Genomic DNA, 25,277 nt, shown 5'->3' with positions numbered 1-25,277 from the left:
GCTCCAAGACACATAGTTGTCAGATTCACCAAAGTTGAAATGCAGGAAAAAATGTCAAGGGCGGCCAGAGAGAAAGGTCGGGTTACCCACAGAGGGAAGCCCATCAGACTAACAGCTGATATCTCGGCAGAAACTCTACAAGCCAGAAGAGAGTGGGGGCCAATATTCAACATTCTTAAAGAAAAGAATTTTCAACCCAGAATTTCATATCCAGCCAAACTAAGCTTCATAAGTGAAGGGGAAATAAAATACTTCACAGATAAGCAAATGCTGAGAGATTTTGTCACCACCAGGCCTGCCCTAAAAGAGCTCCTGAAGGAAGCACTAAACATGGAAAGGAACAACCAGTACCAGCCATTGCAAAAACATGCCGAATTGTAAAGACCATCAAGGCTAGGAAGAAACTGCATCAACTAATGAGCAAAATAACCAGCTAACATCATAATGACAGGATCAAATTCACACATAACAATATTAACCTTAAATGTAAATGGACTAAATGCTCCAATTAAAAGGCACAGACTGGCAAATTGGATAAAGAGTCAAGACCCATCAGTGTGCTGTATTCAAGAAACCCATCTCATGTGCAGAAACACACGTAGGCTCAAAATAAAGGGATGGAGGAAGATCTACCAAGCAAATGGAAAACAAAAAAGGCAGGAATTGCAATCCTAGTCTCTGATAAAATAGACTTTAAACCAGCAAAGATCAAAAGAGACAAGGCCATTACATAATGGTAAAGGATCAATTCAACAAGAAGAGCTAACTATCCTAAATATATATATGCACCCAATACAGGAGCACACAGATTCATAAAGCAAGTCCTTAGAGACCTACAAAGAGACTTAGACTCCCACGCAATAATAATAATGGGAGACTTTAACACCCCACTGTCAACATTAGACAGATCAATGAGATAGAAAGTTAACAAGGATATCCAGGAATTGAACTCAGCTCTGCACCAAGCAGACCTAATAGACATCTACAGAACTCCCCACCCCAAATCAACAGAATATACATTCTTCTCAGCACCACACTGCACTTATTCGAAAATTGACCAGATAGTTGGAAGTAAAGCACTCCTCGGCAAATGTGAAAGAACAGAAATTATAACAAACTGTCTCTCAGACCACAGTGCAATCAAACTAGAAGTCAGGATTAAGAAACTCACTCAAAACCGCGCAACTACATGGAAACTGAACAACCTGCTCCTGAATGACTACTGGGTACATAATGAAATGAAGGCAGAAATAAAGATGTTCTTTGAAACCAATGAGAACCAAGACACAACATACCAGAATCTCTGGGACACATTCAAAGCAGTGTGTAGAGGGAAATTTATAGCACTAAATGCCCACAAGAGAAAGCAGGAAAGATCTAAAATTGACACCCTAACATCACAATTAAAAGAACTAGAAAAGCAAGAGCAAACACATTCAAAAGCTAGCAGAAGGCAAGAAATAACTAAGATCAGAGCAGAACTGAAGGGGATAGACACACAAAAAACCCTTCAAAAAATCAGTGAATCCGGGAGCTGGATTTTTGAAAAGATCAACAAAATTGATAGACCGCTAGCAAGACTAGTAAGAAAAGAGAGAAGAATCAAATAGATGCAATAAAAAATGATAAAGGGGATATCACCACTGATTCCACAGAAATACGAACTACCATCAGAGAATACTATAAACACCTCTACACAAATAAACTAGAAAATCTAGAAGAAATGGATAAATTCCTGGACACATACACCCTCCCAGAACTAAACCAGGAAGAAGTTGAATCTCTGAATAGACCAATAACAGGCTCTGAAATTGAGGCAAAAATTAATAGCTTACCAACCAAAAACAGTCCAGGACCAGATGGAATCACAGCTGAATTCTACCAGAAGTACAAGGAGGAGCTAGTACCATTCCTTCTGAAACTATTCCAGTCAATAAGAGGGAATCCTCCCTAACTCATTTTATGAGGCCAGCATCATCCTGATACCAAAGTCTGGCAGAGACACAACAAAAAAAGAGAATTTTAGACCAATATCCCTGATGAACATTGAAGCAAATATCCTCAATAAAATACTGGCAAACCGAATCCAGCAGCACATCAAAAAGCTTGTCCACCATGATCAAGTGGGCTTCATCCCTGGGATGTAAGGCTGGTTCAACATACGCAAATCAATAAATGTAATCCAGCATATAAAAGAACCAATGACAAAAACCACATGATTATCTCAATAGATGCAGAAAAGGCCTTTGACAAAATTCAACAGCCCTTCATGCTAAAAACTCTCAACAAATTCAGTATTGATGGAATGTATCTCAAAATAATAAGAGCTATTTATGACAAACCCACAGCCAATATCATACTGAATGGGCAAAATCTGGAAGCATTCCCTTTGAAAACTGGCACAAGACAAGGATGCCCTCTCTTACCACTCCTATTCAACACAGTGTTGGAAGTTCTGGCTAGGGCAATCAGGCAGGAGAAAGAAATAAAGAGTATTCAATTAGGAAAAGAGAAAGTCAAATTGTCCCTGTTTGCAGATGACATGATTGTATATCTAGAAAATCCCATCATCTTAGCCCAAAATCTCCTTAAGCTGATCAGCAACTTCAGCAAAGTCCCAAGATACAAAATCAATGTACAAAAATCACAAGCGTTCTTCATACACCAATAACAGACAAACAGAGCCAAATCATGAGTGAACTCCCATTCACAATTGCTTCAAAGAGAATAAAATACCTAGGAATCCAACTTACAAGGGATGTGAAGAACCTCTTCAAGGAGAACTACAGACCACTGCTCAACGAAATAAAAGAGGATACAAACAAATGGAAGAACATTCCATGTTGATGGGTTGGAAGAATCAGTATCGTGAAAATGGCCATACTGCCCAAGGCAATTTATAGATTCAATGCCATCCCCATCAAGCTACCAATGACTTTCTTCACAGAATTGGAAAAAAACTACTTTAAAGTTCATTTGGAAGAAAAAAAAGAGCCCGCATCGCCAAGTCAATCCTAAGCCAAAAGAACAAAGCTGACTTCAAACTGTATTACAAGGCTGCAGTAAGCAAAACAGCATGGTACTGGTACCGAAACAGAGATATAGACCAATGGAACAGAACAGAGCCCTCAGAAATAATACCACACATCTACAACTATCTGATCTTCGACAAACCTGACAAAAACAAGAAATGGGGAAAGGATTCCCTATTCAACAAATGGTGCTGGGAAAACTGGCTAGCCATATGTAGAAAGCTGAAACTGGATCCCTTCCTTATACCTTATACAAAAATTAATTCAAGATGGATTAAAGACTTAAATGTTAGACCTGAAACCATAAAAACCCTAGAAGAAGAACTAGGCAATACCATTAAGGATGTAGGCGTGGGCAAGGACTTCATGTCTAAAACACCAAAAGCAATGGCAACAAAAGCCAAAATTGACAAATGGGATCTAATTAAACTAAAGAGCTTCTGCACAGCAAAAGAAACTACCATCAGAGTGAACAGGCAACCTACAGAATGGGAGAAAATTTTTGCAACCTACTCATCTGACAAAGGGCTAATATCCAGAATCTACAAAGAACTCAAACAAATTTACAAGAAAAAAACAACCCCATCAACAAGTGGGCAAAGAATATGAACAGACACTTCTCAAAAGAAGACATTTATGCAGCCAAAAGACACATGAAGAAATGCTCATCATCACTGGCCATCAGAGAAATGCAAATCAAAACCACAGTGAGATACCATCTCACACCAGTTAGAAAGGCGATCATTAAAAAGTCAGGAAACAACAGGTGCTGGAGAGGATGTGGAGAAATAGGAACACTTTTACACTGTTGATGGGACTGTAAACTAGTTCAACCATTGTGGAAGACAGTGTGGAGATTCCTCAGGGATCTAGAACTACAAATACCATTTGACCCAGCCATCCCATTACTGGGTATATACCCAAAGGATTATAAATCGTGCTGCTATAAAGACACATGCACCTGTATGTTTATTGCGGCACCATTCACAATAGCAGAGACTTGGAACTAACCCAAATGTCCAACAGTGATAGACTGGATTAAGAAAATGTGGCACATATACACCATGGAATATTATGCAGCCATAAAAATGGAAGAATTAATGTCCTTTGTAGGGACATGGATGAAGCTGGAAACCATCATTCTCAGCAAACTAGCGCAAGGACAAAAAACGAAACACCACATGTTCTCACTCATAGGTTGGAATTGAACAATGAGAACACTTGGACACAGGAAGGGGAACATCACGCACGGGCCTGTTGTGGGGTGGGGGAGGGGGGAGGGATAGCATTAGGAGATATACCTAATGTAAATGATGAGTTAATGGGTGCAGCACACCAACATGGCACATGGATACATATGTAACAAACCTGCATGTAGTGCACATGTACCCTAGAACTTAAAGTATAATAAAAATATATATATATATAATAATAATGCTGAACATTCGCCATGCACATCCCTGCATTCTCAGTACAGAGGGTAGGGGTTATCTTTATATATGGATGAGGAAACTGAGGCTGAGAGGTTATTACTGGCTTGAGGACACTCACTTTGCTTGTAGGTGGAAGAGGTGGGTTGGAACCCTGAGTGTCTGAGCCCCAGCTCCGTCGTGACCCCTCTGCAGATGATGCGCTTGTCAGCAGCAACCTTCTGAAGGCCAGAGCCCCTGATCGACTCTGCACATGTGCGCTTGATGATGCCAACATCTGCTTTCAGTAACTCAGCCAGGTTTCAGGAGAGACAGGAATAAGGAGACAGCCGTTTTCAAACTGCCCTTGCCAGGTTGGCAAGATGGCTATTTCTGTGTCCTGCCCTGACCTGATACTTGGGACTCAAAAAGAGAGACAAATTTAGATTTAAAATCGTGCCTATATGACAATGATATTAGTTTATTAATATATAATATATTTACTAAGCAAAGCTATTTCTTACCTAAATATGAGGAATAATAGAAAAAAAAATCTATTTCTAAAAAGTTTAGAATGGGCATTAGAAGAGTTTTATTTTTTCTGGATTAAAAATGTTGGGGTTAATAGATTATTGCTATTATGACGTATTCTCTCATTTATTTTTAAAAATAACAGAGTTTATAATCACCACTCTTAGCCTTAATCGTAAAAGATGTGAATCATCAGTAATTTTTAAAATAGAAGAAGAACACTGTGGATTGTTGAGAATGTGGTATGGGTCTGACCCCTAGTGTACTGGGTCAGGAGGGGCAGCTGTGTTGGGGTCGGTGGGTGGCCCCTCCTGTCACAGACTCTCCCTGACTCTGGCCTGGGCGGCTTGATGGTTCCTGATTCCCGCCCCTCCCACCGCGCACCGTTGCCTTCTAGGATTGTGGTCGTTTTCACAACTGGGTGCTCCTTCTCTTGATATTTTTGTTTCTGAGGCCAACTTCCCTCACTAGGAAGTAATCTTGTCTTGGTATAAAATGAAGCTGTTGTCACCACGGTGTTTCATTTTATCAGCTGGCACATATTAAGTGTTGCGTGTGTTGGGAGCCTTCCAACTACTTCTACTTTTTCTTTTTTGGAGACAGAGTCTCTCTCTGTCGCTCAGGCTGGAGCGCAGTAGCATGATCTCAGCTCACTGCAACCTTCACCTCCTGAGTTCAGGCGATTCTCCTGCCTCAGCCTCCTGGGTAGGTGGGACTACAGGCACGGGCCACCATCCCCAGCTAATTGTTTGTATTTTTAGTAGAGATGGGGTTTCACCATATTGGCCAGGCTGGTCTTGAACTCCTGACCTCCAGTGATCTGCCTGCCTCGGCTTCCCAAAGTGCTTGTATTACAGGTGTGAGCCACTGTGCTCCATCCAATGACTTCCTCTGCCTCCCAGGTTCAAGCGATTCTCCTGCCTCAGCCTCCTGAGTAGCTAGGATTACAGGCATGCACCACCCCGCCCGACTAATTTTTTATTTTTAGTAGAGATGGGGTTTCTCCATGTTGGTCAGGCTGATCTTGAACTCCTCACCTCAGGTGATCTGCCTGCCTCGGCGTCCCAAAGTGCTGGGATTACAGGCGTGAGCCACTGTGCCTGGCCCCAACGACTTTTTAATACAGATCATCTCTAAGCTTCACAGCACCTTACAGGCTCTGTGCTGTCTCTGTTTTATGTGCAAGGAAGCCAAGCCCTGATTTGAACTCAATTTCTCAAACTCCAAGCCCTCTACTCTGCCACACTGTCCTCTTGGAGCTCCGGAGCAGGACGGACAGAGGTGGCATGCAGGTGACCAGGTGTGGGGCTGTTGGCCTCCTCATTCATGTCCTTGCTTCCTCCCCAGGTGGCAGATATGCTGTTGGAGCTCTGCGTCACCGAGTTGGAGGATGTGGCCACAGACTCCCAGAGCGGCCGTCTCTCTTCTCAGCCTGTGGTGGTGGAGAGTAGCCACCCTTACACTGACGACACCTCCACCAGTGGCACAGTGAAGATACCAGGTACGGGGGCCAGCCCCAGGGAGGAGCGGCAGCCTTTCCCACCTTCAGAACGGTGTGATTCTGTAATTGCTTCAGTAGAAACAACCATCTCCGTTTTATAAAAAGAGGTTACAAAATTGCTTTAGAATCACTTTTCTCCCCTTTTCTAACAAACTTCTTTTGCACAATAAATCAAGATACAGAAAGTCGCGCAAAGTAAATGTTTAGCTTCACGATAATCAGGCAGATGCCCTAGTCATCACGACCCAGGTCTAGACATAACCTGTGGCAGATTCTGGAAGCCCTCAGTGTGTCCCCTGATGTTCCTCTGAATGATGTTCTCCTGATGTTGATCCATCACTGACTTGCATTTCTGGACAGCTTCTGTTAACCATGTGTATATCCTTTTGTTTTTAACAACTCAACAAAAATTATTAAGAAGAGAATTGTTGAGGCCCCGACCTTTGATCTGGCAGGCTTCACTGCAGCCTGGATCTGCTGACGACACGGCATGCTGCTGTTCACTGTGTTCCTCAGGCCCATCCTTCTGCAAGGTGCTGCCCGATTCAGAGGCCCATAAGTTCCGCCCCTTTCGCCAGCTCCTTAGTGGTGTGACTCAGCCTCAGCAGGCACCTCCTGCCTGCCTGTCTTTCCTTTGTGACATCAGCAGCCCCTGAGGCTTATTAGCACCCGAGGCTATTGCCCCACAAGTGGCTACAAATGGTGCTATTCTAGTGGAATCATTTCTTGCTTATTTGTTAGCTGGAATACTTTCTTACAAAGAGACATTTCCCTTCATCTTATAGTTAGTTGCCCAAGGTGCTGTTTGCCTGAGAAAGACAAAAGCTTGACTCTTCCTTCTGTTTACCAGAGAATGAATTGGTTTCCTGTCATTTCTTGAAGGTGACCTGTTTTTTTTTTTAAATATTATTATGAACTCATGGATTGAAACATAGTGATTGTTTTACTCTATTGTGATTATCTTTGTTGAAGCTGAGATTATCCTGTTTCTAGACAGTGGTGGCCTCTTCAGTGTAGCTCCTGAAGTGACTCCGGTGGTCTTTGGTAGCGTCCAGGCAGTCTACACAAGGTGTCCTCGGTTTTTTGTAGGTTGCCACTCTTCACCTGGGGTCTGCCCTGGATTCTTTTGAGTTCATACTGATACATAAAATTTTTTTCCTTTAATTTATTTTTTATATTTTATGTATGTATTTATTTGTTTAGAGACAGGATCTTGCTCTCACCCAGGCTGGAGTGCAGTAGTGCAGTAGTGCAATTATAGCTCACTGTAGCCTCAAATTCCTGGGCTCAAGTGATCCTCCTACCTCAGCCTCCTGAGCAGCTAGGAGTACAGGCAGATGCCACCTCGCCTGGCTAATATGCTGTTTCCTTCTACTCAAATTCAAAAGTACAAGGTCTGTACTTCTGTTACATCTGCCTCTCTTTTTTTCCATATCAAATCCTGGTTCCAAGATAGTGTTTGATAAAATAATCTCATGATTTTTCATTTGCTTTACGTAACCACATTGCATATACGACAGACTTAGGATATAATTTCAATACTGTCAACATCAGTATAATTACTGAAATTCTTAAAAATCTTAGAATATACCCTAATTTTCTCAAATTTATTAATTACTGCATCTACAAGAGCATAATAGCTGTTACATATTATACTTTGTCTGTGAGTCTTAGTTTTACTGACTGGGCCTTGTGGGGTCTGAAGTACACTCTAGTGAATTCCTCATTAGCCCCTGAGATCAGACTTGTCCATGAGGTTTTTTGTCCTTCGAATTTGAAAGGTAGTTTTTCCGGATATTAAAGCCTTGGATCATGTCTTTTTCCTCTGTGAAAGTGTGATAATGATAACATCTTTTTCCCTTAGAAGTCACGTGTGTTTTTTCAGTAATTTTACTAGAATATACGTTCGTGTGGCCATTCTCGGTGATGTTCTTGGTTAGAAGCTGCGTGTGTTTTTTTGGTAATTTCACTAGAATGTACATCCATGTGGCCGTTCTCGGTTAGAAGCTGTGTGTGTTTTTTCGGTAATTTCATTAGAACGTACGTCCGTGTGGCCATTGTCGGTGATGTTCTTGGTTAGGAGCTGCGTGTGTTTTTTGGTAATTTTACTAGAATGTGGGTTCATGCAGCTGTTCTCAGTGACGTTCTTGGTTAGAAGCTACGTGTGTTTTTTCGGTAATCTTACTAGAATATACGATCGTGTGGCCGTTCTCGGTGATGTTCTCGGTTAGAAGCCACGTGTTTCTTCGGTAATTTTACTAGAATGTACGTTCGTGTGGCCATACTTGGTGATGTTCTCAGTTAGCAGCTGTGTGTGTTTTTTCAGTGATTTCACTAGAATGTGCATTCGTGTGGCCGTTCTCGGTGATGTTCTTGGTTAGAAGTCACGTGTTTTTTCAGTGATTTTACTAGAATGTATGTTTGTGCGGCCATTCTCGGTGACATTCTCGGTTAGAAGTCACGTGTGTTCTTTCAGTGATTTTACTAGAATGTCAGTTTGTGTGGCCGTTCTCGGTTAGAAGTCATGTGTTTTTTCGGTAATTTTACTAGAATGTACGTTTGTGTGGCCATTCTCGGTGATGTTCTCAGTTAGGAGCTGTGTGTGGTTTTCGGTAATTTTACTAGAATGTGTGTTCGTGTAGCTATTCTCTGTGATGTTCTCGGTTAGGAGCCATGTGTTTTTCGGTAATTTTACTAGAATGTGCATTCGTGTGGCCGTTCTCGGTTAGAAGTCGCGTATATTTTTTCGGTAATTTTACTAGAATGTGCGTTCATGTGGCCGTTCTCGGTGATGTTCTCAGAAGTCACGTGTATTTTTTCAGTAATTTTACTAGAATGTACATTCATGCGACCGTTCTCAGTGATGTTCTCGGTTAGGAGTCACGTGTGTTTTTTTGGTAATTTTACTAGAATGTATGTTCGTGCGGCTGTTCTTGGTTAGAAGTCACGTGTTTTTTCGGCAATTTTACTAGAACGTACGTTTGTGCGGCTGTTTTTGGTTAGAAGTTGCGTGTGTTTTTTTGGTAATTTTACTAGAATGTACATTTGTGCGGCCGTTCTCGGTTAGAAGTTGCGCGTGTTTTTTTGGTGATTTTACTAGAATATACATTTGTGCGGCCGTTCTCGGTGATGCTCTCGGTTAGAAGTCGCATGTGTTTTTTCGGTAATTTTACTAGAATGTACATTCGTGCGGCCGTTCTCGGTGATGTTCTCGGTTAGGAGTCGTGTGTTTTTTCGGTAATTTTACTAGAATGTATGTTTGTGCAGCCGTTCTCAGTTAACAGTCACGTGTGTTTTTTTGGTAATTTTACTAGAATGTATGTTCGGGCGGCCATTCTCGGTGATGTTCTCGGTTAGGAGTCATGCGTGTTTTTTTGGTAATTTTACTAGAATGTATGTTGGTGTGGCCGTTCTCGGTGATATTCTTGGTTAGGAGCCACGTGTGTTTTTCGATAGTTTTACTAGAATATGCGTTCACGTGGGCGTTCTCGGTGATGTTTTTGGTTAGGAGCCACGTGTGTTTTTTCGGTAATTTTACTAGAATATGCGTTCGTGTGGCCATTCTCAGTGATGTTTTCGGTTAGGACCCGCGTGTGTTTTTTGGTAATTTTTCTAGAATGTGCATTTGTGTGGCCATGCTCGGTGATGTTCTCAGTTAGAAGTCGCATGTGTTTTTTCTGTAATTTTACTAGAATGTACGTTCGTGTGGCTGTTCTTGGTGATGTTCTCAGTTAGAAGTCGCATGTGTTTTTTCGGTAATTTTACTAGAATGTACATTTGTACGACCATTCTCAGTGATGTTCTTGGTTAGGAGTCACGTGTGTTTTTTTGGTAATTTTACTAGAATGTGCATTTGTGCGGCCATTCTTGGTGATGTTCTCGGTTGGGAGCTGCATATGTTTTTTTGGTAATTTTACTAGGATGTACGTTTGTGTGGCTGTTCTCGGTTAGGAACCACATGTGTTTTTTTGGTAATTTTACTAGAATGTATGTTGGTGTGGCCGTTCTCGGTTAGGAGTCATGTGTTTTTTTCAGTAATTTTACTAGAATATACGTTTGGCCATTCTCGGTGATGTTCTTGGTTAGAAGCCATGTGTGTTTCTTCAGTAGTTTTACTAGAAAATACGTTCGTGTGGCCGTTCTCGGTGATGTTCTCAGTGATGTTCTCGGTTAGAAGTCGTGTGTATTTTTTTGGTATTTTTACTAGAATGTACGTTCGTGTGGCTGTTCTCAGTGATGCTCTCGGATAGGAGCCACTTGTGTTTTCTCAGTGGTTTTACTAGAACGTACTTTTGTGTGGCCATTCTCGGTGATATTCTTGGTTAGGAGCCACGTGTGTTTTCTCAGTGGTTTTACTAGAATGTGTGTTCATGTGGCTGTTCTCGGTGATGTTCTCGGTTAGGAGTCATGTGTATTTTTTTGGTAATTTTACTAGAATATGTGTTTGTGTGGCCCGTTCTCGGTGATGTTCTCGGTTAGAAGTCGTGTGTTTTTTCGGTAGTTTTACTAGAATGTACGTTTGTGCGGCCGTTCTCGGTGATGCTCTCGGTTAGAAGCTGCGCGTTTCTTCGGTAGTTTTAGTAGAACGTGCGTTAGTGTGGCCGTTCTCGGTGATGTTCTCGGGCAGGAGCCGCATGTGTTTTTTCAGTAATTTTACTAGAATGTATGTTCGTGTGGCTGTTCTCAGTGATGTTCTCGGTTACAAGCTGTGTGTGTTTTTTCGGTGATTTTACTAGAATGTGCGTTCATGCGGCTGTTCTCGGTAATGCTCTCGGTTAGCAGCCGCGTGTGTTTTTCCAGTAGTTTTACTAGAATGTACATTCGTGCAGCCATTCTCGGTGATGTTCTTGGGTAGGAGCCGCGTGTGTTTTTTCAGTAATTTTACTAGAATGTACGTTCTTGCATTCATTCTTGGTGATGTTTTCAGGTAGGAGCCGCATGTGTTGTTTTGGTGATTTTAATAGAATGTACGTTCATGTGGCCGTTCTCGGTGATGTTCTCGGTTAGCCGTGTGTGTTTTTTTGGTGATTTTACTAGAATGCGCGTTCTTGCGGCTGTTCTCGGTGATGTTCTCGGTTAGAAGCCGTGTGTGTTTTTTCGGTAATTTTACTAGAATGTACGTTCCTCTGGCCATTCTCGGTGATGTTCTCGGGTAGGAGTCGTGTGTGTTGTTTTGGTAATTTTACTAGAATGTACGTTCCTGCGGCCGTTCTCGGTGATGTTCTCGGGTAGGAGTCGCGTGTGTTGTTTCGGTAATATTACTAGAATGTACATTCCTGCGGCCGTTCTCGGTGATGTTCTCGGGTAGGAGTCGCGTGTGTTTTTTCGGTGATTTTACTAGAATGTGCGTTTGTGTTACCGTTCTTGGTGATGTTCTCGGTTAGCAGCCACATGTGTTTTTTCGGTGATTTTACTAGAATGTACATTCGTGCGGCCATTCTTGGTGATTTTCTCAGTTAGAAGCTGCGTGTGTTGTTTTGGTGATTTTACTAGAATGTACAATCGTGTGGCTGTTCTCGGTGATGTTCTCAGAAGCTGCGTGTATTGTTTCAGTGATTTTACTAGAATGTGCGTTCATGTGGCCGTTCTTGGTGATGTTCTCAGTTAGGAGCCATGTGTGTTGTTTCGGTGCTTTCACTAGAATGTACGTTTGTGCAGCCGTTCTTGGCAATGTTCTCGGTTAGGAGCCGCGTTTTTTCAGTGATTTTACTAGAATGTGCATTCTTGCGGCCGTTCTCGGTGATGTTCTCGGATAAGGGGTGCTCCTTTAATCTGTCGTCCCAAGTCTGTTTTGCAGGACGTTCTCTTGAATTGCAGTGTGTAGTGTTTGTTCTGTAGCCTTGCTTAGCAGTCTTTTCTAGGGACACTTGGTGGCTCTCCATGCATTGGATACTTCATGCCTTTTAGAGTTAATGTTGGTTACTTTCTCTTTCAAGTACTCTTTACCTCTGCTTCTTTTTTTAAAATTTCCTCCTTTTTTCCTATTTGTCTTAAGGTAGCATCTGCTGTGTTTATTTGATTTTACACTGCGTTTTAGTCTCCATTGGAATGTAGTTTTGTTTTCATTGTAATTCTGTCTTCAGCTTTAAAATTTTTTTGTTTTTCTAAGTCAGATTTATGTGGTTCTTTCATGTCTTGTATCATTTTTCTAATTTCACTCAATTTGTTTTGAAATGTTCAGGATTGATGTGTTTCATGGGCATTTCTTTCTGGCCTGCTTTTACTGCCTATAGGGATGTTATTTTGTTCCTTATTCTCACTTTTTTTTCTGGAGACAGAGTCTTGCTCTGTCATCCAGGCTGCATTGCAGTGGTGTGATTCTGACTTACTGCAGCCTCGACCTCCCAGGCTCAAGCCATCCTTCCCCATCAGCCTCCTGAGAAGCTAGGACTACAGGCTTGTGCTGCCACGCTTGGCTAACTTTTGTGTGTGTGTGTGTGTGGAGATGAGTCTTTCTATGTTGCCCAGTCTTGTCTCAAACTCCTGGGCTCAAGCGTTCCTCCTAGCTGGGCCTCCCAAAGTGTTGCGAATTACAGGTGTGAGCCACCGTACCCAGCCTATTCCCTTTTTATAACAATAGCTTTTTATTGTATTTGGTCTTATACTTTTATCTTGCTCACTTTTTTGTGAAATCCTTTTTCTTGAACTTTTAGAATGAGGTGAGATTCAGAAAAGCTTTGTCACTTTGTCGCCCAGGTTGGAGTACAGTGGCAGGATCTTGGCTCACTACAGCCCCAACCTCTGGGCTCAAGCGATCCCCCTTCCTTAGCCTCCTGAGTAACTGGGACTATAGGCTGTACCCAGCTAATTTTTAAAATTTTATATAGAGAAAGGATTTCACCATGTTGTCCAGGCCTGTCTTTAACTCCTGAGCTCAAGCAAGCTGCCTGCCTCGGCCTCCCAAAGTGCTAGGATTACAGGCGTATACCACTACATCTGGCCCAGAAAAGCATTTTTCAACTTTAAGCTATTACTTTATGATAGAAATTTAAAGAACAAAGGGTATTTCTAGTCAGCCTTTGCCTAGACAAAAATCTTGTGACCCTTTTTCTCTTCTGTTTCTCTCTCGCTTTATATCCAGTCCACCGGCAAATCTTGTTTTCTCTGCTTTTAAAACATATTCCAAATTCAACCATTTCTCCCTAACTCTAGACATTCTGGGCTAGAGCACCGTGGGGTCTCACCTGGTTTATCATCCCATCAAGCACATCCTAGCTGTCCCCCTGTGTTCCTGCTTCCACTCCCCACCTCCTGTGGCCCCCGCTCCATAGAATCAGCCCCCAACAGAGCATCCAGAGATAGTATCTTAAAACTCAGAGGACCTGAGTCCCTGCCCCACGTCCCTCCTTCTTCCCTCCTTCCTCGCCTGCCTCTTTCCCAGCCCCTCAGTGCCATCCTCTGCTAGACCTTAAAGATCTTCCAGCCTGAAGGAAAACTCTTCTGCCTCTGCTCGCATACCTCTCACACCAGATGTGCGGGTTCTCCACACCAAGCGGTTCTCCAGTTCTGTGGACATGCCAGAAGTTGAGGTGCTCCTCACCTCAAATGCCCCTCACTTCCCAGATGACCCACAACTGCTGTCTGACTTGGCTGCACACTGGGCATTCCCACAGCCCCTGGTCAGTGTGATGTTTGCTGTAAAGCTTGATCAGGGGAGTGGGGTTGCAGTAGGAAAGTCTGCCCGGGGGTGACTGCACAAAACAAGTTGGCCAAGTGGAAGTGTTTTCTGGCCTTCCAGTCCACAGACATAATCTTCAGTGGGGATGAGCTGGGGCAAGGGGTGGTCTGTCTGAGATGCTTGTCTTTGAGGCCAGTTCTTTCTGACTTTCTGCTATTCATCAGCTGTTAAACATGGTTTTAGTTTCACTGTTTCTACTTTGGGTGCTAATCTGGAGTGGTTGCTATGTTTTGTGCTCACCTGTCCTCCAGGTGCAGAAGGACTCAGGGTGGAATTTGACCGGCAGTGCTCCACAGAGAGGCGCCACGACCCTCTCACAATCATGGACGGCGTCAACAGGATTGTCTCCGTGCGGTCAGGTAAGGACAGGAGGTTGAGCAGGGCATGATCTGCCCACCTGTGTCTCCGTAGACACAACCCTTCACATTTGTAGGACAGAATGCTGCTACCATATTCTCATGGAAGTCTTAAGGAAGGGACAATATGCTATTCAGCTGTGAAACACAGTAGGTTTGCTTGCCTCTTAGCTATACTTTTAAATACAGTAATTATCTGTGATGTGTGCACCACATCCCTGTCGGATGGGCCCTGCCTCACCAGACAGTTGCAGAAGGTGCTGGAAATATGTGGGGTGCCAGGGCTCATGTGAGGTCATGGTTGGCATACTACAGAGCTTCTTCAAGGGGTTTGTTTCTTACTGGCTGCAGTGAGGGCATGGCCATGTGTGGAGTGACTTCTCTATGTAGGTGGAGGCAGCCACGTGTCTGGCTTGTCTCTGCTGCTGAGCTCCATGAGGCCAGCGGGGGCAGATGAGGACGCCTGTGGGGGCTTGTGAAATGCCCTTTTACCGAGTATTTTAGAATTGGCAGTGCAGGGGTGTGTGTATGCACCTTTTAAGACCTCTTTATCCTTCATCTCGAGTGTTTCCTGTAAAGGGCCAGGTAATGCAGCCTCTGTCACAACAACATGCAGACTGGATGCCAGAGAATGGGCATGGCTGTGTCCCAGGAAAACTTTATTCACACAGCATTACTTAGTTAAGTAAAGCTTTGCATGAAGTGGTATGGTCCCAGTGGGCATGGGTTTTTCTGCTGCTTGACAGATGTCTGCCAGTGTAGTTCTCAGTAGTGTTGTTGGATGTGAGTTTTTCTGCGTCCAGCAGAAAGCTCTTATGGGCCATCCCTGAGCTGCTGCCAGATGGTTCTTCTGAAGCAGAAATCTGGCGGGGTTCTCTTGGCCTTCTGAGATGCTGTAGTACACTGCCACTCCTGTCCACAGCAGCCCGGCCCTCTGCTCCCTCGAGGGCGGCCTCCTCTGGACCGTGCTGAACCACACACATGGGCCTTTTGTTGGGACAGCTGGGGTTCTTCCTTCTGCTGCCTGGTCACCTGGTTGTATCAGAGCTTTCCTGGAAACGTCCCCATGGCCCCTGGCCTGGTGTGTGCTGGAGACCCGGAGGCCACTCACTATATCCTGGCTAGTGGGGTCATTTCCCCACTGCGTGGTGGCTTCTGCCAGGGCAGTGCCTGCCTGCCTGCCCTCAGTTTCCTGGTTACCTGGTACAGGGGCTGAATGCGTGTTTGTATGTATTAAAATGTGAATCCCAAGAGTGATGTGTCACTGTGCACTTCAGCTTGGGAGAGCTTAGATTGGAGGAACTTGCTCTTCACACATGACGGAAATCATTCTGCTTTGCATCTAAGGAGGTTTGTGTCGATTGGGTGATGGAGTGAAGCTAACCCCGGGGTGCGCTTTCCTCCCCCAGGCCGAGAGTGGTCCGACTGGTCCAGTGAGCTGCGCATCCCAGGGGATGAGTTAAAGTGGAAGTTCATCAGCGATGGGTCTGTGAATGGCTGGGGCTGGCGCTTCACTGTCTATCCCATCATGCCAGCTGCTGGTAAGGGAGGGGCTTATGGCGACCAAGGTTACATGACTGGCTGTGAATTGTTTCTGAAGCAACATGGACACATGCACATTTCCACGTAGTGTCTGACGGCCTGCCTTCTGCTGTGTTGGAGTGAGTGCTCTCACAGGCCACGCTGAGGCGTGGAACAGAACACAGAGAACTGTCCCAGCTCACACTCCTCCTCACCTGGTGTGGAAGGAATTGTTGCTGGTGCAGTTCTTAGGCTTTTGGTTTACAGTGGAAGTGTGAGTGTGAAGAGCAAAGCTCACCGACTGACAGTGGCATGCATGGGCACACCAGCTGTCGCCTTCTGGTGGGTGGGACTGGGTGGAGCCACCCTTGTTCGTTGGCTTCTTTGTGGGTGGTCCCTAGCTTGTGAAACCTGGGGATGTTTACAGTGCTCATTCACAGGCCCTAAAGAACTCCTCTCTGACCGCTGCGTCCTCTCCTGTCCATCCATGGACTTGGTGACGTGTCTGTTAGACTTCCGACTCAACCTTGCCTCTAACAGAAGCATCGTCCCTCGCCTTGCGGCCTCGCTGGCGGCTTGTGCACAGCTGAGTGCCCTAGGTAAATGGCACCATTACAGTTACATCTGTCTTCCTACTTGGAAGAAACCGTCAGACTTCTGATACTTTCTCTCTGCTCATTTCAGCCGCCAGTCACAGAATGTGGGCCCTTCAGAGATTGAGGAAGCTGCTTACAACTGAATTTGGGCAATCAATTAACATTAATAGGCTGCTTGGAGAAAATGATGGGGAAACAAGAGCTTTGGTATGGAGCATTCTAGTACAATTTCTAGATTTGTGACCCTTGGGGAATAAAATGTTGCTTTAGTAGTCTAAACCTCTAAATCGAGAGGAGTTGGGGAGTTTCACATAAGAATAAGGAGGCCTTGGCCCGGTCGCAGTGGCTCACGCCTGTAATCCCAGCACTTTGGGAGACCGACGTGGGCAGATCACAAGGTCAGGAGATCGAGACCATCCTGGCTAACACGGTGAAACCCTGACTCTACTAAAAATACAAAAAATTAGATGGGCGTGGCGGTGGGCACCTGTAGTCCCAGCTACTCGGGAGGCTGAGGCAGGAGAATCGCTTAAACCGGGAGGTAGAGGTTGGAGTGAGCTGAGATCGTGCCACTGCACTCCAGCCTGGTGACAGAGTGAGACTCTATCAAAAAAAAAAAAAAGAATAAGGAGGCCTTTGTCACATCCAGACTTTTCGTATGTTGCAATGTATACTGAGTTCAAGTTGGACTTTGATTTTGTGAAAATCTGTTTCGACAGCTGTGAACATAGGATTGTGTTGATTGGACTTTACAATGAGGCTAACTGATGGCCTCCCTTTTATTTTGCTGACTAAAGTAGTCCCTTTTGATCCTACACATGTGAGGAGACAGGCAGCGTTTGTGGGCCAGAGAGGGACTGTTTCTCTGGAAGCAGATGTACTGAAATCAGGACCAAACATTCTGAGATGAGTCTTCAAACTCTTCTTTTTTACTTTAGTATTTATGTTCTTTTAGCATTTTTCCTGCTTGAGAATTTTGATAAGCATTTTTTTTTTTAAGAAGAAATAGTACCAACATAATAAAACATTTGACCATAGAAACAAATGGTCAACCTCCCATGTACCCTGGATTCCCACGATAGAATACCGTTCTGTTTAGAGTTTTACAGGTAGTGCTCTTGCTGCTTTGGTGAAAGGTCTTCCAGAAGCTTTGCAAAGGCAGTTTGAATATGAAGATCCTATTGTGAGGGGTGGCAAACAGCTGCTCCACAGCCCATTCTTTAAGGTAATGTTTGACTTATTTTTTAAAGTGACCATAGAGCTATTTGACTGAAAGAGCCACTGAGAGCTGTCATGTGCAACGTGTGTTGTTTTAGGCCTCTGAGGGCAGCTGTAGGTATTGCTGAAGTCAAATATGAAAAAAATTCTCAAGAAATGATCATGTAATCTAAACCCTTAAACCATAAGCCTGTAACTGTTAGCATGCCTTGAGATGCACGCGTGTTCTTGTCACTTGATGCAGGCAACAAGTGTTGTAGCAGTTGTATGGCACGTGGCTAGGAACTGTCAGAGATCGCCACATCACTGATGGTGGCTGTATCCTTTCTGTGCCCCATGGCCATCATCCTGGAATAGGAGGTCCTGCAGAAGGAGCCACAGAAACCTTGGCCTGTTCACTGCATTTCTGAGTGTCCCTGTGTTTGTCATTTTTGGTGCCTGCAGGTACTGGTAGCTCTTGCTTGTGACCTAGAGCTGGACACTCTGCCTTGCTGTGCCGAGACACACAAGTGGGCCTGGTTCCGGAGGTACTGCGTGGCCTCCCGTGTTGCTGTGGCCCTGGACAAAAGAACACCGTTGCCCCGTCTGTTTCTTGATGAGGTATTGCATGATATTTTGGAATCACTTTTGGGATGCAAAAACATTCTTTATTTAGCTATAGTGTAACAAGATGCCAATATTATGAGACACAGAAAAGTTCTGCTTGCCAAGGAATATCAAAGAAAATAACACATAGGTGAAAATGAGTGAACTGACACTGTGAATTTCAGTTAAAGTTTATTTTTAGTGAACTACAGATAGAATGATACTGTCTAGACATTTTTAATATGTTAGACTTGATGCAGTCATTATCGGTTTTGCCCATGAACCATAACATTGCAGTGTTGCTCTTGCCTCATATTTTCAGGCAGGGATTCCTTCTGTCTTTCCTTAGTATTTATTATCTATTTTATTTGAGATGAGTGTTTGATTTGTAACGTCATAATAATTTTGTTTAGGTGGCTAAGAAAATTCGTGAATTAATGGCAGACAGCGAAAACATGGATGTTCTGCATGAGAGCCATGACATTTTTAAAAGAGAGCAAGATGAACAACTTGTGCAGTGGATGAACAGGTTATTATATTTGAAACAAGCAGTAATGTTGATCGTGAGCGTGAGAGGCTGTGTGCATTGTTCTTTCCTGTGGCAAATGCTCACTTGATGTGTGTTGTAGGCGACCAGATGACTGGACTCTCTCTGCTGGTGGCAGTGGAACAATTTATGGATGGGGACATAATCATAGGGGCCAGCTCGGGGGCATTGAAGGTGCAAAAGTCAAAGTTCCCACTCCCTGTGAAGCCCTCGCAACTCTCAGACCTGTGCAGCTAATCGGAGGGGAACAGACCCTCTTTGCTGTGACGGCTGATGGGAAGGTAAGAGTGCTTTTTCTGTGTCATAGGGTCATTGAGCCTGAGGCAATTGTGGCTAAAGGTGCTGTGTGGTTCTCAGCACTTGCAAGGATCTGTACTAAAACGTTTCTCAGGATTAACAGTACTGTGGTATGCAGGAAGCAGCTAGAGTTCTAAGATATTTTTGTATAATCTTTAAATTTAAAAAAAAATGTTTAAGACAGAGTTTTGCTCTTGTTGCCCAGGCTGGAGTGCAATGGTGTGGTCTCGGTTCACTGCAGCCTCCACCTCCTGGGTTCAGGTGATTCTCCTGCCTCAGCCTCCTGAGTAGCTGGGATTACAGGCACCCGCCACCACGCCTGGCTAACTTTTGTATTTTTAGTAGAGACAGGTTTTCACCATGTTGGCCAAGTTGGTCTCGAACTCCTGACCTCAGGTGATCCTCCCACCTCGGCCTTCCGAAGTTCTGGGATTACAGGCGTGAGCCACCACGCCTGGCAAAATTTTTTTTTTTTTTTTTTTTTTTTTTTTGAAAATACGTCATGTATACAAAAGTATTACAGTTTTTGTTTGCGTATCACTCATTAGATGTATTTCTTGTTTGCTATTGTAAATACTATCTTTTTAAAAGTGTATTGCTGCTGGCCTGGTGCGGTGGCTCACGCCTGTAATGCCAGCAATTTGGGAGCCCAAGGCAGGTGGATCACCTGATGTCAGGAGTTCGAGACCAGCCTGGCCAACATAGGAAAACCCTGTCTCTACGAAAAATACAAGATGAAGCCAGGCTCAGTGACACGTGCCTGTAATCCCAGCTACTTGGGTGGCTGAGGCAGGAGAATCACTTGAACCGGGGAGGTGGAGGTTGCAGTAAGCTGAAATCACACCACTGCACTCCAGCCTGGGCGACAGAGTGAGATTCCATGCCCCCCCCCCCCCAAAAAAAAAAAAAAGATTGCCACTGATATGTAGAAATATTGGATATTTATATATTGACCTTATGTTTGGGACCTACTTGACTCTCTCCAGTCTAGTGTATCTGAAGATTTCTTGTATCTTCTTTATAGAGTGCCGTAGTCTCTAAATTAATTCTGTTCCTTTCTGTCTAGCGTAACTGTCTTTTATTTTTCCCGTTTGTGTGGGAGAATGGGAGCTCATGGTGCGGGCTGGGGTTGTGGTGTGATTCTGGGTAGGAGTGGGCAGAGGCTCCTTCCTGCCTTGATCCAGACTGGAGCAGGCGCAGATGGAGCGTTCCCAGGTTTCCAGTGGGGTTTGAGTAGAAGCCCTTGATCAGATTAGGCATGTTTCCTTCTGTTTCTAGTCATCAGTGGACACTTATTTTTGTTCAACACTCTTTCTGTGTGTTTTGAAATGTTCTTTCATAGGTGTTTTCTTTCTTTTTTTTTTTTTTTTTTCTTGAGACAGAGTCTCACTCTGTTGCCCAGGCTGGAGTGCAGTGGCGCAGTCTCGGCTCACTACAACCTCTGCCTCCCAGGTTCAAGAGATTCTCCTACCTCAGCCTCCCGAGTAGCTGGGAGAACAGGCGCCTGCCACCACGCCCGGCTAATCTTTTTTTTTTTTTTTTTAGTAGAGATGGGGTTTCACCATATTGGCCAGGCTGGTCTTGAACTCCTGACCTTGTGATCCACCCACCTCGGCCTCCCAAAGTGCTGGGATTACAGGCATGAGCCACCATGCCCGGCCGATGTTTTCTAATGGATTGGTATAGTCAGTTGGATTAATTGGTTTTCTCGTATTAAACAAACTTGCATTCTTTGGATAAATCCAGAATATGTATCTGGCTTGTGTTTGTGATTCTTTTGTTTAGATTTTTGGGAGCTCCTGTTCATGAGTGAGATACTCTCATGTAATGTTCTGTCTCACACACGTTTATCATTTCATAGTTCTCTGGGTCAGGACTCTGGATGCAGCATACCTCCACCCTCCAGCTCAGAATCTCAGCAGGCTGCAGTCATCTTGAGGCTGTCCCAGCAAGGATTCAGTCCCTCATGGACCTTTGGGCTGAGGCCTCAGTCCCTGTGAGTTGTTGGCAGAGCTTCCCCTCACTCAGCCCTTTGCCACATGTCCATAGAGCATCTCACAGCGTGGCAGCTGACTGTCAGCGAGAGCAAGGGAGGCGCAGGAGGGAGCACCGGCAAGGGAGAGTGGAGCAAGACGGAGCCACCGTCCTGTGTAACTGAATCAGAGAAGTGACCACGCTCCATCATTTTTGCCCTATTCTGCTCATCAGAAGTAGGTCATTAAGTCCAGCCCACACTCAGGGAGAGGGAGCTGTAGGCATACTTGGAGATATGCAGGCTTGGTTCTAAACCAACACAATAAAGCAAGTCTCTTCACAAAGCAAGTCACACAAATTTCTTGGTTTCCCAGTGGATATAAAAGTATGTGTATACTATGGTCTATTAAGTCACATCTTCAGGCTCCACTTCTAATTCTAGTTCTCTTGCTGTTTCCACCACATCTGAGGTCACTTCTTCCACTCATGTTGAACCCCTCAAGGTCATCCATGAGGGTTGGAATCCACTTCTTCCAAATCCCTGTTAATGTTGATATTTTCACCTCCTCCCATGAATCACAAATGTTCTTAATGGCATTTATAATGGTGATGGCTTTCCAGAAGGTTTTCAATTTAGCTTGTCCACATCCATTAGAGAAATCTCTGTCTATGGCAGCTATAGACTTATGAAATTTTTTTTTTTTTTGAGACGGAGTCTCGCTCTGTCGCCCAGGCCCAGGCTGGAGTGCAGTGGCGCAGTCTCGGCTCACTGCAAGCTCCGCCTCCCGGGTTCACGCCATTCTCCTGCCTCAGCCTCTCCGAGTAGCTGGGACTACAGGCGCCCGCCACCATGCCCGGCTAATTTTTTGTATTTTTTAGTAGAGACGGGGTTTCACCGTGGTCTCGATCTCCTGACCTCGTGATCCGTCCGCCTCGGCCTCCCAAAGTGCTGGGATTACAAGCATGAGCCACCACGCCCGGCCTGAAATATATTTCTTAAATAACAAGATTTGAAAGTCGAAATTACTCCTTGATCCATGTGGCTGCAGAAAAGATGATGTGTTAGCAGGCATGAAAACAACTTTAATCTCTTTGTACATGTTCATCAGAGCTCTTGGGTGACCAGGTACATTGTCAATGAGCAGTAATATTTTGAAAGAAATCTTTTTTTCTGAGCAGTAGGCCTCAGTAGTGGGCTTCAAATATTCAGGGAACCATGCTGTAAACAAATGTGCTGACTTACAGGTTTTGTTCTATTTCTGGAGCACAGTCAGAATGGAGTTAGCATAATTCTTAAGGGCCCTAAGATTTTCAGAATGGTCAATGAGCATTGACTTCAACGAGTTCAACTAATACAGTCACCAGCTGCATTAGCCCCTAACAAAAGATTTGAAGCTTTGAAGGCAAACACTGACTTTTCTCTAGCTATGAAAGTCCTAGATGGCGTCTTCTTCCGATAGACCGTTGTTCCATCTACGTTGAAAGCCTGGTGTTTAGTGTAGCCACCTTCATCACTGATCTTGGCTAGATCTTCTGGGTAACTTGCTGCAGCTTCTACATCAGCACTTGCTACTTTACCTTGCACTTTTATGTTATGAAGACAGTGTCTTTCCTTAAACCTCAGGAACCAATCTCTGCTACCTTCAGACTTTACTTCTGTAGCTGTCTCACCTCTCTTAGCCTTCATGGAATTGAAGAGAGTTAGCAAGCTCTGGATTAGGCTTTGGCTTAAGGGAATGTTGTATCCGTTTTGATCTTCTGTCTATGCCAGTCAAACATTGTCTATATCAGCAATAAGACTGTTTTGCATTCTTATCATTTGTGTGTTTACTAGAGTTGCACTTAATTGTGCTTCAAGAACTTTTTCTTGGGTAACTGGTGCAAGAGGCCTAGCTTTCAGCCTGTCTTGGCTTTCAACATGCCTTCCTCACTAATCTTAATCATTTCTAGCTCTTGACTTAAGTGAGAAATATGCAACTCTTCCTTTCACTTGAACTCTTAGAGGCTACTGCAGGGTTTTTAAGTGGCCTGATTTCAATAAGTTGTGTCTCAGGGACACAATAGGGAGGTCTGGGGAGAGGGAGAGAGATGGGAGAACAGCTGGTTGGTGGAGCAGTCAGAACATACACAACATTTATCATTTAAGTTCACCATCTTCTATGGGTGTGGTTTGTGGTGCCTCAAAACAAGAACAACGGTAACATCAAACATTACTGATCACAGATCATCATAACAGATAAAATAATAATGAAAAAGTTTAAAATATTGCAAGGATTATCAAAACGTGACAGAGAGACAGTAAGTCAGCACATGCTGGTGGGAAAATGGCGCGGATAGACTTGATCAGTGTAGGGTTGCCACAGACCTTCGGTTTATAAAAAACAGTATCTGCGAGGTATAGTAAAGCGAGGCACAGTCAAATGGGGTGTGCCTGTATACAGGAGCACGCATATTTGGAAGCAGGGGTCATTGTGAACCGTGTCAGAGGCAGACTGCTAGCACAGGTGTCGAAGTGGTCTAGCCTCATAAAAAGGTTTGAAATATAGCCCCTCTGTCAATTCTCAGGAGAATTCTATTTCTTTTCGTGGTTTCTCTGGTTATTTTAACATATGTACTTAAAAACCTAAATTGTATTTTCCCCTCCTCCCAATCAGTGACCCCTTGTTACCCAGTGTTTGGGTTCTAACCTATTCCTCTCTGCCATAGACATGATTGTTGTTTTGGTTGTTTTATATGGACCGTGGTTTTTTTTTGGACTTAGCCAAATGTTGCACATCTTTGCTTACTATCATTTCTTCCCATCATTTGTTACGTCTCAGATCTTATAAAATCATTTCCTTCTCCTTTATCATTTTCAATTTACTTTAGTGAAATTCTTTTGTTGATTAATTCTGATTGTTTGTTTCAAAATATCTTTATTTTGTCCTTTTTCTAGGGCAGGGGTTGGTAAGCACTTTCTGTAAAGGGGGTAACAGTATTTTCAACTTTGGGCCATATGGTCTCGGTTGCAACTACAAAAGCAGCCATGGACATATTATAAATGAGTGGGTGTGGCTATGTTCCCATAAAACTTCATTTACTGAAACAAATGATGGGCCTGATTTGGTCCATGGGCCATAATTTGCCAACTCCTCTTGTAGTTATGAATTCTCAGGGACAAGCCTCTGTCTCCCTGTCAGTGCTGAGGCTGAGAAGGGCAGCTTTCTGTGTTGTTCTTATTTCTTATTCACAGGCACTGAGGGGCAACCCTTTGGAGCCCCACTTTCTACAGGAAGTCCTTGGAGGCACGCTGTATTACCCTGTGCACCCCAGAGCCTCACACCCTCCCCACCAGAAGCTGGCTTTGGGGGTGGGACTCGTTTATCCACCTGAGTTTGGGTTTCACTTCCTGTGTTGGCCTTTGTGGCTTCCTTACTATTATGTCAGTGCAGCAGCACGTTTGAAAGATGTTTAAAACAGCATGGAACAGCATTTAGGTTTTTATCAGGAGGGGTGTTTGCCTTCATTTGGAAAACGGCAGTCTGATTGCGTGTGTGTGTGTGTTTTTAAATTAATCGTTTTTTAAAAATTAATCATAGATGTTTTGTGTCCTAAAACATTCCCACTTAGATAAAAAAAAAAAGGACTTTTTTTCCCTTGTGGTTTATATGCTGCCCTGCTGAAATATTAAAATGTATTTGTGTTCTTTTATGGCTATGTTTTTGTGGCTGTTACTGTCAGAGATTTGCATATAGTAGATAATTAAGTTGTTTTTTGCTTTTCTTTATGTTAATTGTAGTTGGTATTCTACACAAAAATGGAAGAGCTTCCAGGGAGAAGACCTTGTTTTCACAATATGTTTTCTGAATTTGGAATTTCTAATAGTCATGTTTTTATTTCATTTCTAGAACTTTGATAGAGCATGTATAAAGCCATAAACTTATATTCCAGAGATTTTTAACTTTAAATTTTATTTCTATGTGGTAAAAATGTCTAAAGCATGGATTAGATTTATGAATTACTAAATTTAGGGGATGTTGAGATTAAAAACTG

The 25,277-nt window shown here is 43.7% G+C and overlaps 1 protein-coding gene across 9 annotated transcripts in view; it reads left to right on the top strand.

Annotated features, from left to right (window-relative positions):
* HERC2 (HECT and RLD domain containing E3 ubiquitin protein ligase 2) overlaps positions 1-25,277 on the top strand; it is a 213,383-nt gene that overhangs the window by 163,443 nt on the left and 24,663 nt on the right. For all 9 annotated transcript variants that reach the window (XM_030814467.1, XM_030814465.1, XM_030814468.1 and 6 more), the window contains 9 exons: positions 6,320-6,473; positions 14,403-14,510; positions 15,917-16,048; positions 16,469-16,627; positions 16,713-16,831; positions 17,724-17,849; positions 18,287-18,442; positions 18,841-18,956; positions 19,057-19,255. In XM_030814467.1, the coding sequence (XP_030670327.1) occupies positions 6,320-6,473; positions 14,403-14,510; positions 15,917-16,048; positions 16,469-16,627; positions 16,713-16,831; positions 17,724-17,849; positions 18,287-18,442; positions 18,841-18,956; positions 19,057-19,255 (1,269 nt within the window). The remainder of the gene's footprint in view (positions 1-6,319; positions 6,474-14,402; positions 14,511-15,916; positions 16,049-16,468; positions 16,628-16,712; positions 16,832-17,723; positions 17,850-18,286; positions 18,443-18,840; positions 18,957-19,056; positions 19,256-25,277) is intronic.

The sequence above is a fragment of the Nomascus leucogenys genome, chromosome 6 (genome assembly GCF_006542625.1).
Source record: "Nomascus leucogenys isolate Asia chromosome 6, Asia_NLE_v1, whole genome shotgun sequence".
NCBI lineage: Eukaryota > Metazoa > Chordata > Mammalia > Primates > Hylobatidae > Nomascus > Nomascus leucogenys.
The sequence above is the reverse complement of the archived record's forward strand: the minus strand, read 5'-3'. Positions and strand labels throughout refer to the sequence as shown.